Source organism: Marmota flaviventris, chromosome 11, assembly GCF_047511675.1.
Source record: "Marmota flaviventris isolate mMarFla1 chromosome 11, mMarFla1.hap1, whole genome shotgun sequence".
In the NCBI taxonomy this organism is placed as follows: domain Eukaryota; kingdom Metazoa; phylum Chordata; class Mammalia; order Rodentia; family Sciuridae; genus Marmota; species Marmota flaviventris.
In genome coordinates, this window is record NC_092508.1 from 25,571,292 (window position 1) to 25,587,609 (window position 16,318).

General features: G+C 33.7%; 1 protein-coding gene across 1 annotated transcript in view; it reads right to left on the reverse strand.

The window, feature by feature from the left end:
• Nucleotides 1-16,318, reverse strand: part of Cps1 (carbamoyl-phosphate synthase 1) — a 113,612-nt gene that overhangs the window by 90,958 nt on the left and 6,336 nt on the right. Inside the window, exons 2-5 of the mRNA XM_027941798.2 lie at nucleotides 7,679-7,788; nucleotides 4,614-4,758; nucleotides 3,610-3,699; nucleotides 1,491-1,547 (exon numbers count right to left, since the gene is read on the reverse strand). Coding sequence (XP_027797599.1) covers nucleotides 1,491-1,547; nucleotides 3,610-3,699; nucleotides 4,614-4,758; nucleotides 7,679-7,788 — 402 coding nt within the window. The remainder of the gene's footprint in view (nucleotides 1-1,490; nucleotides 1,548-3,609; nucleotides 3,700-4,613; nucleotides 4,759-7,678; nucleotides 7,789-16,318) is intronic.

The window sequence follows — 16,318 nt, forward strand, 5'->3', positions numbered from 1 at the left end:
AAACAAATTACCTGTGGTGAAATAAAAGTTTGTCTTAACCTCACACATCACACAAGAGACACAAAGTGATCTTCTAAAGAGTTTTACCCAATCAATAGGGCTAACTATACTCTATTCAACCTGCCAATTCTGCAGCCTGAATTGAATTCCCCAATTTTATTCCCTTTTCATCCTAGAAGCCTCATCATTGTTTACTGCTCCCACACATTATAGGCTAAGAAAACATGATAATTTACCTGGAATATATAATTTCACTGGTGTCTATTCCCAGGAAAAACATGGTGGAGGTAATAAAATCAGAACTAAAATAGAATGACTGCATAAACTCTCACTGTCTTCCTTCTGGTCATGGAAATGTAGCCATGTTCTTATTTTCAAACCTGTTTTTTCTTTCTGCTTGTGGATAGCCTGTGTCAATATGCAGTTGAATTTTAGTATGTGCAACAGATTGGTTCCAAGACCCAGTGGATTCTGTGTGTGATCTATGAACATCCTCCCATATACTTTAAATCATTTTTAAATTATGTATAATACCTAGTGCTATGCAAGTAGATGTTATATTGAATTACTTAGGAAAAACTTGAAAAAAATATGTTCAGGTTCAGTACAAACATTTTTTCCCAATTGGCTGAATCCATAGATGCATAACCCATGGATACAGAGGACCAACTAGCCATATATTCTTACAAAGGATCCACAAACATTTTCTTGAAGAATCTGTTTCACACATTTACTCTTAAATTGTGTTGTTTTTAAATAACATTCAATAAGAAAATTTTGGTTGCATTTAGGGAATATAGTCAACATTAATGAGGGAATATTTTTCTCTGGTTTGGAATATGAAGGATTCATGTAGGATCAATCTCTTACAGCAAGAAGAAGCAAGCAGATGGCAATGAGACCTTCTCAGATCTTGGTGTCACTGCAATCAGACAAAAAAGCAAAAGCCAACCTTTCCTTTTACCACTTGATCAACAATATAGTCTCAAGAAAGGCTACATAATTAAGGTAATCCATGCAGGGTTACTTTGGCATACCCATGAAATACTACTCACTAATTTCACAGATAATTCTTCAAAGGGAACTAAATAAAGATCAGCACCAATGCCACATACTTTCTGATTTGTATTCTCAAGTTTGTAGGTACTAAGTTTAGGCAAAATTATCATGGCCTTAGTTCCATTCTCCACTTGCTTTACCAAAGTCCTGTCATGTGAGCTGAATTACAAATGCCTTGTCTTTAGTGTAAACAACACATAGTGGTAACCCCATAAACTCCTGCCAGGTGAATTAATCCCAAATCCAACCAGTTACAAAAATGCCAATTAATTTTCAGCCTTGAAAATTACATTTAAAATAGGAAAGCAAAATAACAGAGACTCAAATAGTAGAAGCTGGCCAGATTTGTTCCTTTCCACATTAATAGGTCTCTCAGACACTGGGAGGAAAGCATGTGAAGAAACAGATTTGGCTAAAGATGATGATCGTACCTTATCCCGAATTATTTTAGTCAGCATTCTTGTATCCACTCCATAAATTGCAGGAACCTATAAAAAAAATCATAGTGACAGTGAAATTGGAGGAAATTAGATTCAGCATATTGTTTTCAAGTTACAAACTTAGCCTCATCTATCTTCCTGAGCAGTAAATAATTTCCCCACTCCTTCTTTTCTTTGACCCAGGGTGACTGTGTTGTCAGAATACGGTAAATTGCTGCTCCATTTGGGCATGGGACTCTTACTTTCTGGGCCCTTCCTCAGAGTAAGAAATGAGAAATTCTGAACATCAATCTTCTGCTACAGTTTTGTTACCTTTAACCTAGGATGTTTTATATGTATACACACACACACACACACACACTTATATATATGTATATGTAAGTATATATATATCTCTCATACAATATTTTCATCATATATATGCATGTATATATACACACATATAGTTATTTATTTTTTTTTTAAATTGGATATATTTGAGTACAAACACATAAATAAAGTTTAATATACATATATATTTTGTATGTACAAATATATTCAAAAATATGTATTTTAAGATAACAGAATCAGTGAACTTCATAGGCAATAATATGCAAATCTTTGATTTGAGCCAAACATTCCTGGCTCACAGTAAGTTCTCAATACATTTTTCTGAAGGACTCTGTTTAGTAGCCATGCTGCACTAACATATGCCCCATTCAGGCAATGCTTCCATTGGTTTTAGTTTCTTCGGCTAGGTTGGATAGAGACAGATGTAATATATATAATGAAAAAGCAATGGATTGGGAATTATGACCTGTGCAGATTGTGTAATCATCCCATACAATAGTTTCATCATCTTTAATCCTTATAAGTATAAACATATTCCCACTGAATATCTTTCCATAAATTCCAATTTGTTTTCTTCTACCAGTTATCTAAGAGATGCTTAAACAAAATGCTTATCCTCCTCTGATAACAGAAGGGGTGAACTGATTATTATCTTAGAACCTTGTCTACTTTATGTATCTGTGATCATAGAAGATTAAAAGCACATTTTTTAAAAACTAACAAACTGTGGGTTAAATTTATGCTAAAAATATTAGTTCTGATATGGAGATGTTATAGAATCAGTTGTGCTGAATAACACAAAGAAAACACTAAAAGAGAATATCCAAAATTACCATTATAGGAATTAGCTGTCTAAAAAATGAAGATAAATTCAGAAAAGAGTTGAGAAGAAAACAGCAGTGGCCCACAATATCATACAGATGTCTTCTCCCTTTTAAAAAGGAATAAGATCTCAGAGATTGAGGTTTTTAGTTTGTCAGAAAGAGGCAGCATTTAGCACCAGTATTTAGACACTTATTGGAGAGGCAGAGTTTTCTTGGAATAGTACTCTATCAATGACAGGCCCAGCAGCAGTTCAACAAAAAACAGGAATTATAACACTAGAGGTGAAGCTAAATATAGTTAAGTCCTCTAATGAATGTGAAGTGAAGTACTTCCAACTTCAAACAAAGTAAATCCTCCTATTCGATTAGAAATTAATATTTAAGGTATAGAAAGTATAATGTAACGTTTTATTATATTTTTCCTATATTACTCAAATGAGATTATATCCAGTTATATGTCATATTGTTTAAAACCCAAAGATACTTGATGAGAATCTTAGTTTATACACACAAGAATTAAAGGTGATAAAAGTATTGTATGGAATGATTACATGACCTGCACAGCCAGTTAATCCATAGAGCTGGTATGAGAACCCATGAAGCAAATTCGTGACTAGATCCTAGATAAAAGGGTGGGAAGAACTTAGATTGCTCAACAGTATAGAAAATTAAAAAATTTCCCCATCCCTTTCCCTAATGAGAAATGCTACCAGGCATTCATGGGCGCCACCTAGTGGATAAACTGAAAAAAAATGGTCCTAGGCCAGGAGGAGGAAGAGTCCAGTTTAACCTGTTTGTAGTAAAGAAAAGGAATCACTCTCTGAAATAAAAAGATCCCAGACTTTACAAACTCCCTCATATATTTGGCCCCTTCAGATCTGCATACACCTTCCCAACTTTCCTTATATTCACTAGAAACCCAGAGGTGATTCTGGGCACCCCAGCAGCTTTCTCACCTTTTCTTCATGTAGCCATTGCCCTAGACTCTTGGTAGCTAGCCAGTGATTGTACTCATTACTATAATTCAGCACCAGCAAACCAGCAACCTAAAAAGACAGAAATCCTTTTAAAATGGTGACTACGGAACTTTATCCAACTCTTGTGATTCTTCTTGAGGATCACTTTACATGTTTAAAGAAAAGCTTTACTCTCTCCACCAAGTGAGACTTAAAATGTTATAGACATAGAGCAAAAAGGGTTCTCTATACTTTGATTTTCAAATATATAATTGTTTCCTTAATTATCATGCAGGAGAGAAGATTTACTTTGCTTGCCAAATCCAGAAACTCAGCTAGTACACTGTATTCTTTTCCTGTTAGACTCATCAATAATCTAATTCATTTTTACCTGTTTAATGCACATGAAAAATAAAGTAATTTCTTAATCTACATATAAAGGAGACTGTGACATTTGGGGAAATTGTGATAAATGAGCTAAACTAAATGATAAATCCAAATCATTCCAAAATAGAGTGGTGAAAAAGTGGTAAATTTGAAAAGTAAATTTTTTGAATTGTTTTTATAACCCATATTCCTAAGATATTACCCCAAATTCCTTCACTAGAAGTTACTAATGCACTTACTTTTAAACTGTCATATATTATTCATCCCTCAAAGGAATAAAATTAGATGAAAAATAAAATAGGTAATAGAGCACTGATTATCAGGGTCCTTTTAAAAGACAATTCTTCATCAATCATATAGCATAGTTGTTATTTGGACTTTTAACAACATTTTCTCAGATTAAGCTGTTTTTCCAAGGCATTAAAATCTAAAGTGGCCTGAAAAATAAAACTCAAAATAATGTCATTAAAGATTATTCTCATTTATTTAGGAATAAGGTTGAGTACATGAATTTATTTTGTGTAATGTTGAGGGAGAAACTGCCCATCCTAGATTCTTCAAAATGTCACTACACTGCTACACATTGAGACTGTTTAAGTAGTCATCAGTAATACTACCTTGATTCCATCAGACTCCAAATATTTGCTAAGTCCCAGTTCATCCCGTGCAGTAGTATCTGGGGCTCCACCATTTCCAATAATAGGGTTGGCCATTGTTAGAATCTGTCCCTTGTAGGCAGGGTCCGTTAGGGCTTCAGGGTACCTGGGTAAACATGCAAAAACATTATCAACAACAACAAAAATGTGTATATCTACCAAAATTACAATTTACGTATATACTCTGAATTAGTTGATCTTTAAAAATTGAAGAATGGGAGATTAAAATTCTACAGCCTGTCTCAAGAATTTAGCAAACCTGGGGAAATTTTGTGATAATATCAAATTAGTATATGGTACAATTAATATGAAAAGAAAATCTGTTAAGTACTACCACATATTCTCATATAATTTTATTCCATAAAGTTTTTAAAGTGTTTGAATTCTTGTTAAAAATCATTTATAACATTTTGATTTTAAAACTATCGCTGCCCTGTTTAAAGTTTGCAAATAATCTGAAGATTTCCATAGCCTACCAGACATCAGTAAGTCCAAATTGATATTTACTGTTGAGTACTGCCAGTTTCACCAAGATATGAACTGCCAAAAATTGAAAAAAAATATATGGATATCTTTTGGGATAGCAAAGAGTGTCCCGATCATGTTAGTGAAAGTTGCATGAGTGTGCATGTTTATTAAAACTCAGTAAACATTAAAAATGAGTTAATAGGTGCTGGGGATATAGCTCAATTAGTAGAGTGTTTGCCTCACATGCACAAGGCCCTGGGTTTGATTCCCAGTACCACGCAAAAAAAAAAAAAAAAAAAGTTAATTTACATGAAAGAAGAACTCAATAATATTGAATTTTTAAAATATTTTAGTTTTAGAAAGAAATATACAAAGATAGCAGTTTTATCAACTTAGGAAAAATATTCAATCTCACAAAACCTAACCTAAAGCATTTCTGACCTCTGAATTAAAATATTCCATGCAACTATTTTAAAGTACTGATTTAGAATTAGGGATGCAGGAAGCTTATATTTTAAAGTTGGGGGCTAAGAATATACAGATATATTCCTGATATGTTATCTATAAGAAGCATCATGAATAAGAAACATCCATCCCTTCAACAACAATATTGCAATTGAGTTTCTTCTCTACCCTGTTACATTTTCTCTTTCTGAAGACTAAGTTAAGACAAATCTTTCTTGTGGATTTCTACTGAAAGTGAATTTACGTGCTGAGGGGCACAGAATCGACAACCTTGAAACTAATAAAATTCCGCTCAGGCAGTAGTCAACATAAATTCTTCAATCCCATTCAAACTAACTCCTACCAGAGCTAACTTTGCCAACAGAACCCTCTGTCTTTCAGCTCCGTGATCCCTAGGGTGACTCAAATGTTGTGGTATTAGCCACCATCTGCTAATTTTTTGAATGCCTCTCACCTGTCAGGAACTGATACTTTTTAACCAAGACTTACACACAATATAAATGTATTTCTTGAAGATGAAAAACAAAATAACCCCTTTAATTATCAACCACATTACTGAGTGGGCCATGTCAAGAATGAAAGCTGCATTTCTCAAAGGAAAATAGGATCCGTGAACTAATCTGATAAATGAATGCATTTTTCTACATCACAAAAAAATGTTTAATTAATTTGACTTTTACTTCCCTTTCTGTCTTTCTATAAAAGAACTAACTGACCATTCCCTTTAAATATACACTTACAGTATTCTCTAGTAAATGAATAAATATGGCTTGTTCCAGAGAACTGCAGTGTTGGAAGCAAATTAATCCATCAGGTCCTGTTTGACTTTTGTGATGTGACAAGATTTATTACCCGTAATCTATCACCAAGAAGAAAACTCTAGTGCCCTCCATCATTCTGATCTATATTAAACAGTTGTTTGTTGGCAGGTATATTAACACAGCTAGTAATTAGTGCTGTCGAAAAGCTTAAATAATTGCCTGGTGAAGCAAAACTTTGCAAACAGGTTTCATACACTGTAATTTAATGTTCTCACCAGTGGAAGCATTTTTAAAACACCATCTAATATTCTTCATTTCACACAGAGAGGCAAGAGTTTTTTAAAAAATGTACATTAATAACATGATGGCTGTTGGGTCAATCAATATCTTCAGTTAACCAAATGCCCCCATGTCTTTATGAGGCTAACTTGAACTTCCCTTAAAAAAATTAATCAAATGTTTCATAGAAGGTCATTTGGTTGAATTTTCTAATGGAAACCTTTTGAAATAGTGTAGTAATGTTTTTTTTAAGACTCATAATGTTTAAATCCCTGGCTATAAATTACCATCTAATCCAGCCCCCTTACTATTTAAATAGGGAAAACAGAATTCAGAATAATTAAGCAATGCTCTCACTATCACATAATCAGTTATCATTAGAACTGAGACAAGAACTTCAAGAACTTCAGCTTCCTAGATAAGCATTTTTGACTAGATAAGCCCAGCCACATGATTTCTGTAGCCAATCTTATCTTCATTGCTATATATCACTTAGCAGTTCTTCGTAAGAACTGTTAATTATTTAAAATATTAGAGCTGTGCACCCACTCTCTCACTGATTATTTTTAAAGCAATAAGTGTATCTGTCAGTTTGTCTTTCTTATTAAAGTGCAAAATGATAAAAATACCCAAGAACTGCCATATTTCCTTTTACACATGCAAGGTTGAGTTTTCACTAATGGAATGGCACTGGAGTGTGCTATTCCCTGGTCCAGTCTTCACCTTCATCAGATCCAGACCTTCCCTTCCAGAAGCATATGGTAATTTCACATAACCCATGTCCTCACAACATGTTCTTAGAATTAATTTTCTTCTCTGCCCCCTACCCCTCACCCAGGTGCCACCAGAGTGTGCATGTGCTCTAAGAGGAGGTATGTGTCTGCCCCTCCTTTCAGGGATGGCTGCAGTAGGCTATGGGCAAGACACTGTGCGACTACAGGGCAATCTATAGCCTGTTGGTGCACGGATTTCAATTTACCACTAGGAGGAAGATTGTCCAGTTATTTCTCTACATAGTGGAAGGATAAAACCTTGAAATGAAGCATCACTCACCCTCCCAGGCCAGTATTAAAAACCACTTCACCAGCAACTGAGGATGGATGGCCAAAGGAGTAACCTTTCATCTTAGTTCCATCTTCCAGGACAATATGTGCTGTCTGTGCCTGAAGAAACAGTGGCATGAATCTTAGCACAATGTTAAATACAAAACACACACACACAAAAGAAAAAAAATCCAAAGAAAAAATATACAAGCATATTAAATAAATGCACAGTATATTTAATGAAACTATGTTGCCCAGATTTGAAATTTCACTTCTGTTACTTGTCACTTTTTCTCTTGTCACTGGTAGGTGTTTTGTGTTGCTTCAAAGAGGAACTGAAGCATGTCGATATCTTGCCTATTCTAAGTCCACTTGTAGAGTTGTTGACACGCCAGAAATATTTCAATTTAGCTAGAATGCCATGGTCTATCTTTTCCTCCTTAATATTCCCTAGCTTTGCTCAAGGATAGCTGTAAGGGAAGCCTATGCGTTTGCAAAAACATTGTGAACTGTAGCATACAACTCCTCCTTGCTCTGAGGTTTAGAGCTAGAAGGAATCTTCAAGATTATCTATCACTGTGTTCCACGGAGCTCTTGTGTTTGATGGAGTTGTCCCAAGGGCTGCCCTCTCCACACCAGCTTTATGGTCATGAAGAAGCTGAAGCTTTATCACTCTATTAATACTGATACAAAAGCAAGCACTGTGTAACACTCTAAATGCATAATGTATTTTGCTTTTTATTAGAGTTAATTATATCCATGTCTGGTTCCCTCTTAAGACTACAGGCATTCTGAATTTGATTAGTTTGCCATATTAATCTTTGAACCAGCTTCTATAAAATTCTTGGCTAAGAAAAAGGGACAATTAGAGAAGCTTATCTAAGAAGCAGACATCATCCACTCCTCATAAATACTCTAAATTCTATTGTTGAAACAATTCAAATCTAACCCTCAATTTCCATAAAATTCAGGGGAGAGAAAAATGTGTTAACACATATCTTGAGAGGCAAAATCTAGACTCTGTAAGAAATGCTATAGGACAAATTAATTGGAACATGGATTTTAAAAACAAACTATAAAAAAAATCTTTGTAATAATTGAAGAAATTTGAATAATCAATTGCTGTTTGACTACATTGGTATAATCATTTTTTGAAAAGATTGCAGTAGCAACATGGTTATATTTTTAACAGTCCTTATATTTTTAAAAGATAAATAATGGAATGTTAAAGGATAAATTAATATGATGTCTGAGATTTGCTTCAGATAATCAGGACTTAGGAAATAAATAGGAATATGATGAAACCAGTTTGACCTTGAGTTAAACTGTTGAATTAAGGCTTATCATTGGGTTGTTCTTTCTGTAAGGTAAGTCATTAGAGACCTAGACATATTAATTCTCTACTTCCTGTCCCCTACAGTTTTAGGATTAGTGTCATAGTGACTAATCATTTAGTATATACTCCCAACACACACACACACACACACACACACACACACACCCCAACTTTGGCAGGCACAGGAACTCAAAAATGATTTCTAGATTAGTACGGAAATTATTGTATTTACATCAAAACCTACTGTAGCATTTTCTACTAAAATTGAAAGAATATGTTTAATATGTTCTTCTCAACAGGTAGTTTTATTATTTTTCTTATCAGAGGTATGACATGCAGGTTTCAAGTTTACATTTCAGAGAAAAAATTTAAAAGCTCTGTATTAAGCACTATAGATATTTATGTGTGAGTGTGTGTCTGTCCATGGGAAAGATTAAATATTTTTGCCCTTTTTTTGGCTTATCAAATTATCTTTGAAGTAAACTTTTATATATCGCCCTGGAACCAGTGTATGAGATTGCAAGTTTGACACTATCTTTAATTTAGTTATGGTTTGTCTTCACAGTCACTACTTGGAGTTACTTAGCATAAAGAAAAACACATGATTAAATTTAAAATGAGTGACAACATGACATTTTGGGCAGCGATCAGCTTAACACAAAAATCTGAATTCTGCTTCTGTACCCAGAAAGTCAACTTTGCATGTATTCTACATTTTTTGTCAATTACTTTTGTCTAATTTTAATTCAAGAGAGAGGATAATTATTTAGGAACTAAAAGTGATAATGTCCAGTGTATCTCCAAAGATTACTATAAGCCCTTCTATAGAGATGGATCTCAACAGGGATGTGTTTATTGAAAAAAACTCCCCAAGTGACTCTGACACGTTTCACTAGATGGAACCCTCTGGTTGTAATGAAAATGCACTGTCAAAAAAGTTTTCTATTGGAAATACTATTTTATGTTCTTGAGGAAGTCATGTGTAACCAACATGCTTTCACAAAATGGAAGTAAAGAAGGAGACTTTTTTTTTTTTTTACATAATATGTAACTCTGATAGAACCTAAGATTTCTTAGTTCACAAAACTGGGGTGTAAACTGCAGATTTCAATTATTTTCTACATACTAATTTATTTGCCCTACTCTGAGCCATGACTGCTTAAAATATCACACATAATTTTTTTTTCCTCTATCCTCTTCTCATGCAAGAACATCAAACTGACATCTGGGCTAGACACTATTCAAATATTTTAAAGAAAGTAAAAATTAACATAAGCAAATCCAACTCTTGTTAGCCTGTTCCTACAATTCTGTTTGGTATTTTTTCTTCTTCTCTCCAAGGAACTAGTTTTCTACTTTGCTTTTCTTTCTCTAAAGATATATTTGAGGAGACATTTACTACTGCCTGAAATAGTTCCTGAGATTGTGTTCAATATGTCTTTTGCTCCTTTAATTATATTTTTTGTTCTTTTTGGCAGTTTTTATAGATCTTCCAATTCTCTTTCCCACTACGCATTATATTGTTACAAGGCTTCTGTTTATTGCCTACAGTACCCTTTATATTCTTCTTAACTACACTGGCCTCCAATGACTTTAAAATGATGAGTGCCAATTGACTTATCTATGAATTGATGGAGGACCTCTGAACAAAGAGCTATTATTTGGAATCCCCTCTTCTAGCTAACAGTTCCCCAAATGCTATTTCATTCCAATGCATCCAAAAGAAATCACCTTGTTACCATCATAAGATATTTTAGTAGCCTCAGTCCTAGCAGACAGAGGTGCATAACCTACAAATTGGATGGTAATATTAAGTTCTAATTTAAGTGCCTACTGCCAGAGCACTTTGCCACTTTGAAAGCTGAAAAGTGCAAAGAAAACCTTAATGAAGGGAAATATGCACTGGAATATCAGGAAATGTAACCAAAGGATTATGTGAGTTCTACAAGATAAAGAGCATTATCATAACATGATCCCTATGTATATAATAAACATGTAATGCCAATAAGATGTTTTAGACATTCAAGCCACAAACATCAGTGAGCTCCATTCATGTGCTAAGGACTTCATTCAGTTCTAGAGACACATGGATGAATGTCCCCAGTCTCCCCATTTAGTTACAGCTAGACAAGTGCATGTATTGTGAAATAGAGGAAGTCTCAAGAAGACTATTGCTTAAGTATCACTGAAACACCTGGAAGTACACAGATAGATAAGTTAGTATCCTTTCCTTTGGGGGATTTTTCTCTTTTTTGACATATGTCATTTATTTATTTTTTCTACAATTTTCATTGGCATCTACATAATGGTGGAATTTCTTACTACATATTCATACATGCACAGAATATAACAATATAATTTAGCCAATATAATTTGGTCACTCCCCTGAACTTCCCCTCCTTCCTCACCTCCTCACATTCCTCTGTTCAACTGATCTCCCTTTGATTTTTCATGAGATCTGGGGGGTTTTTCTTTAATAAATAATTTTCTTTTTCCACCTATGCTTCAAGTAATAAAAAGTTAAAACTTCAATAAATGCTTGTTAAATTTTGAATTTAAAGTCCAAAATTTAAAGATTTCCTCAATTCTGTGATCAAATGTTGTTTTCTTGGCAAGGTCCACCTTGACTGCTCTATTTAAAATTACAATATGCCATGGGGGAAAATTTTTTTAAAAATTAAATGTAAAAAAATAAAATAAAATTATAATCTGCTGCCCTAGTCCCCTGTCTCCTTGGTCTGCCCTTTCTTCATTGCCCTTGTTGCTTTCTACCACAGCATGCGGTGCCTTACTTATTATCTGTCTTATACCACCAGAAAGGAAACTTCATGTGGGCAGTGCATTGGGTTTGTTTTGTTCACCAATGAGCCTCCAGCTTACATCAGTTCCCAGAACAAGTAATTAAGCCTCGTTCACACTTCGGTGAAATTACTTTAGAAAGAAAGCCTACTAATTGTTTGGCAGAGTATTGCTAAATGACTAAATAATGAGTTTGGTCAAAAAGAGAAAGTTCCTATAGAGAAAAAATTTATTTAAATAATACTCCAATTAAAAATAGTTCTAGCTCAGCACATAGTGTCTGATATTTAATAATACAGACTATAACAACTAATAAATAGCCACCCACTTGCTTCTAGAATGAACTCTAATTAACATGAAATTGTGCCATCACCCAAGAGAAAACTCTTGTCATCATTTACTGCTGCCTCCTAATTGCTTTGCTTGCCTCTAGTTTCCCCTGCTCTACCCATCCCAGCCAGTGCACTTAAGGGTTTCTCAACCATTTAGTGTTCTCAAACTCTCTGTTAGCATGTAAGATCCCTTCATTGGTCCATTCTCTTTAATACCTTAGAATCTTACTCTCTGTGTCAGTTCTTTGTGCCTTCAGTGTTTCCTGGTGTCCTGTTTATACTCTGCTTATCCTTACTAGTGCCCAGCTTACACCCTCAAAGATCACTCAAGTCACAACTAATCGCTGATTATTTTATGCTCCTGCCCCGATCAGGAGCAGTTTATATGTTAGCTTCTATGTTAATCGCTTAAGGTATTCTTTCCCCCACTAAGTCGTGACTTCTCAAACAAAAAGCCCAAATCCAAATTTAACATTGTGAATATTGGCTTGTGGTTTACACAGTACTGTGGTTAGCACACACTCTGTGAATATATAGAAAAACGGGGCACAGTGGGATGTTGGGATATTAGCATGCCAACACTATGGTGCTTCAAAGTAATTCTGTGATGCCTACTGACTTACGGTTATTTTTACTAGCTTTCACACTTTTCTCTTGAAAGCAAAGATGGATATCCCATATACCTATAGTTTGCGCTAAAGGATAAAAGGAGAATCAGTTGAAGCTGAGCAGCAACTACTAACTGCAAGTACTTTTAGGCATTCCATACTAACCAAGTGTCATATAAGTAATGTCTTCAGAAGATTCTAGATGATTCCAACATCATTTTTTTCATTATTAATACTAATAATTGACTATTTTATTTAGAAATCAAATCCTCCATCATTAGCAAAAGAAATAAAACTGGATTCCGTATACATACCCCAAACATTCTCTTTTCTCTTTTTACTTTTAACCTAAAATGCTTGACAAATTTTACTACATGTCTACAGTAGTCTACATGTCACTGGTTGTAGACTCAAACTTGCAATTTTACATGTTTATACTAAATTTCCAAATATTTTGTAATAATTGGCCCATTTTCCTCCCTCCCCAACAAAACTGAGGCTGTTGTTTTTATCATTATTGCTGTTGAGATTTATATGTTGTGCTGGTACATCCAATAAATATTTGTATAATTATACACTCAATAAATATTTGTATAATTCATTTTTAAAATAATGATAATATAATGTTCAAATACTTCAAATTTTCTTTAGCAGGAGTCCTCATATAAAGGCACCTCCCTCTTTTAAAAAAATTGAGTAATACATTTGAATAAAGTAAATCATTACATTTCTTAAATGAGTCTTGTAGAAGTCAATTAACCAGTCCCTGTCCTATTTAGACCCTTTGTCATAACTTTAATGAAAAGCTGTTAAGATATAAACTGGTTTACATGTATAGGTATCTATGTTGACTAAAATCCATATGCTTTTGCACAGAAAATTAAGTTTTTGGATTTGAACTAATTTCCACTCTTCTGGGAAAGGTATGGTATTCCAAATAGAATCAAGATGCTATCTATGTTGGAAAAATAGGAGAGCACATGACATCAACAAGAATTCTGGACTAATCTCCTCCCTAAAACATCCTTCCTAGCTAATAGTTAACAGAAATATACAAGGAACTGCCTCTAAAACTATTAAGGGATTTTCTCATCTAATCCTCACAAAAATACAACGAAGTAGGTAACATTAAGACCTCCATTTTACACTTGAGCTAACTGAGCCTTAGGGAAACAGAGATCATTCCACTAGTAACAAAGGAGCAGCAATTCCTGCAGCCAGTCAGTCTAACATATTACCCCTTTTTCCTTTTCTAAGCTTATTTCTATTTCTGCTTTCCAATTTTTTTAAGTGGAGACAAAAGGCAATTCAGTCATGAACTCTAATTGATTTATAAGAACTTTAATTCAAAATTGCCATGGATAAGCCACAACAAGACCCAGGTCAACTAAGAATTACCTGTCTATAAATCTGTAAGCTGTCATAGTGAAATGTCAAGTCATTAATTATATTTTATAATCTGAAGAGAGCCCAACAGGTTTGGAGAATTGTTCACAATGACTCCAGGCCCTGAGTAATCAAGCTCACGAGACTTTTAGGACCAAAGATGCTGAGGCAGGTAAGGAGATGCTCCCTCAGATTCTCCCTCCAGGAAAGACTTGCTGCCTGCTGTCTTGAACCAACGTTTAAATTGTATCTGCAATTAATATTATTATCTCCACCTCTTCAGAATTATGTTTGTCCTCTCCTACCCATATAAATATACCTACAAAACATACTAACAAGCTACAAACACAAAAAAAAGTTAGGCCAAGGATTATAGCAAATATGACTATTAAGGAAAATGCAGTAAAGCCAGTTTACATTCTAGTTTGTTTCTTTTAGCTTGTATGTATTGTAATCTGGGAGTCAGTGGGATTATAAAATGTGTACTCAAAAATTGGGGTTCCTTGTTACTTTGTATGAATTTAAAGATTAAAGATTGAAATTAAAAGTCTCTATAACCTACTAATATTAAATGTTACTTTAATCTGCAAAACTTTAGGAGGAATATCCATATGGTTAAAGATTTTCCCACTCACAATATTTAGATGGATTAAAACCTAATTTTCCTATGTGTATGTAATTACTCCATTTTTAATCTCCTACTTTATAACTTTTATTTAATATGCTGTTTCTAAATTAAGCTGAGTTACAGAAATATCTATATAATCACCATTCTTATATTACTTTTAAAATGAACATTCTAAACTGAGTTTAATATTGGTTACTAATGTCTGTAAAACCTGAAGAATCTTTCACAAATTGTAAGAATTTTTTATGAAAATATACTTTTGCAGATAAGTAGATATTATAACAAATTCTCAATGGTTATTTTTTGGTTTGTCTGCTGAGGCATGTTGTTTCACCAAATAATGAACTATTTTATTTTTAATGATATTATGCAATGTGATACTGACATTTTTCCCAAATATCTTGAGGGTTTTTAATTTTTTTCAAAATTAAAATTTATCTTAAAATTACGTTTTGGGGTATATTTTCATTTTCTGGTAAGATGATTGATTAGCTTTATGGGGCCACAAACAAATGACCAGAATTTTGTACTTTAATACTCTCAATTTGAAAGCATGTTTTGAAAGGGTAAGTGTTGCAAAAACTTTTTTCAGCATAAAAATAATTCAACAGGTACTAATGGGAGTCATAAAACTAAATTCCACTTTTAAAAGGCTTTGAAAATGTATTCCTTGTGCTATTCTCAACTGATTTGGAGGACTTAGTTTTTGGAAACAAAGTTATAATCTAAACATAATGTATAATTAATCTATAAAAGTTTTTTAATTAGCCTCATGATTATTATTGTTGAATTTTTTCTTTGTATTTGCTATTATGTTATTAAAACTCATCTAATTGTTGTTTATTTATTGTTCCACATCCCAGTATCAATCTGGACTAACTTTGAGGATGTTGAACTTTTAAAGGAGTTTTTGTTTGTTTGTTTACTTGGATTCTTTATTTCAAGACACTGGAAACAAGTCAAAATAAGATTTTACTTGCAGGCTAAAATGATATTAGGCTTTTGTGCACATGGAGCTTAGAGAAATAGATGAGAAAAAAAAATGGAAACTAAAGCAGCATTCTCTGTTATAAACACATGGGAATATTTTGGTTGAAGTGGAAGAAGTATGTCAACAATAAACAACATTGTCCTAAAATGTTCTATTTATGTAATCTCTAACAGTCATTTAAAAAGTAATCTTTACTTATTTTTTATTTAAACAACCTGTTCTCAAAATTCAGCAAAAGAAATGGAAAAATGGGATTTATCTTGTATTGAGATGAAATTCAGTATGTAAATAGGCTCTTGAGTAGACAAATAAACCCCAGAAGGAGAAACAATTCAGAACATTCTAAACCCAGGTTAACCTACAACTATGGCTTCAGGTTCCTGAGCATAATAACAAGAGATCAGATTTAAAAGATCCATCTGATATTTGGGGCCTAATTAAAGTTCTGACCAGATTTTCTAATGTTTATTTCACTCTACCTACAAAAGCAGATATCCCCATCCTCGTGCTGACAGTGGCACTTACATATCTGCAAAATGGGAAGAACAGCACATTTCTTCCCCTGGGTTC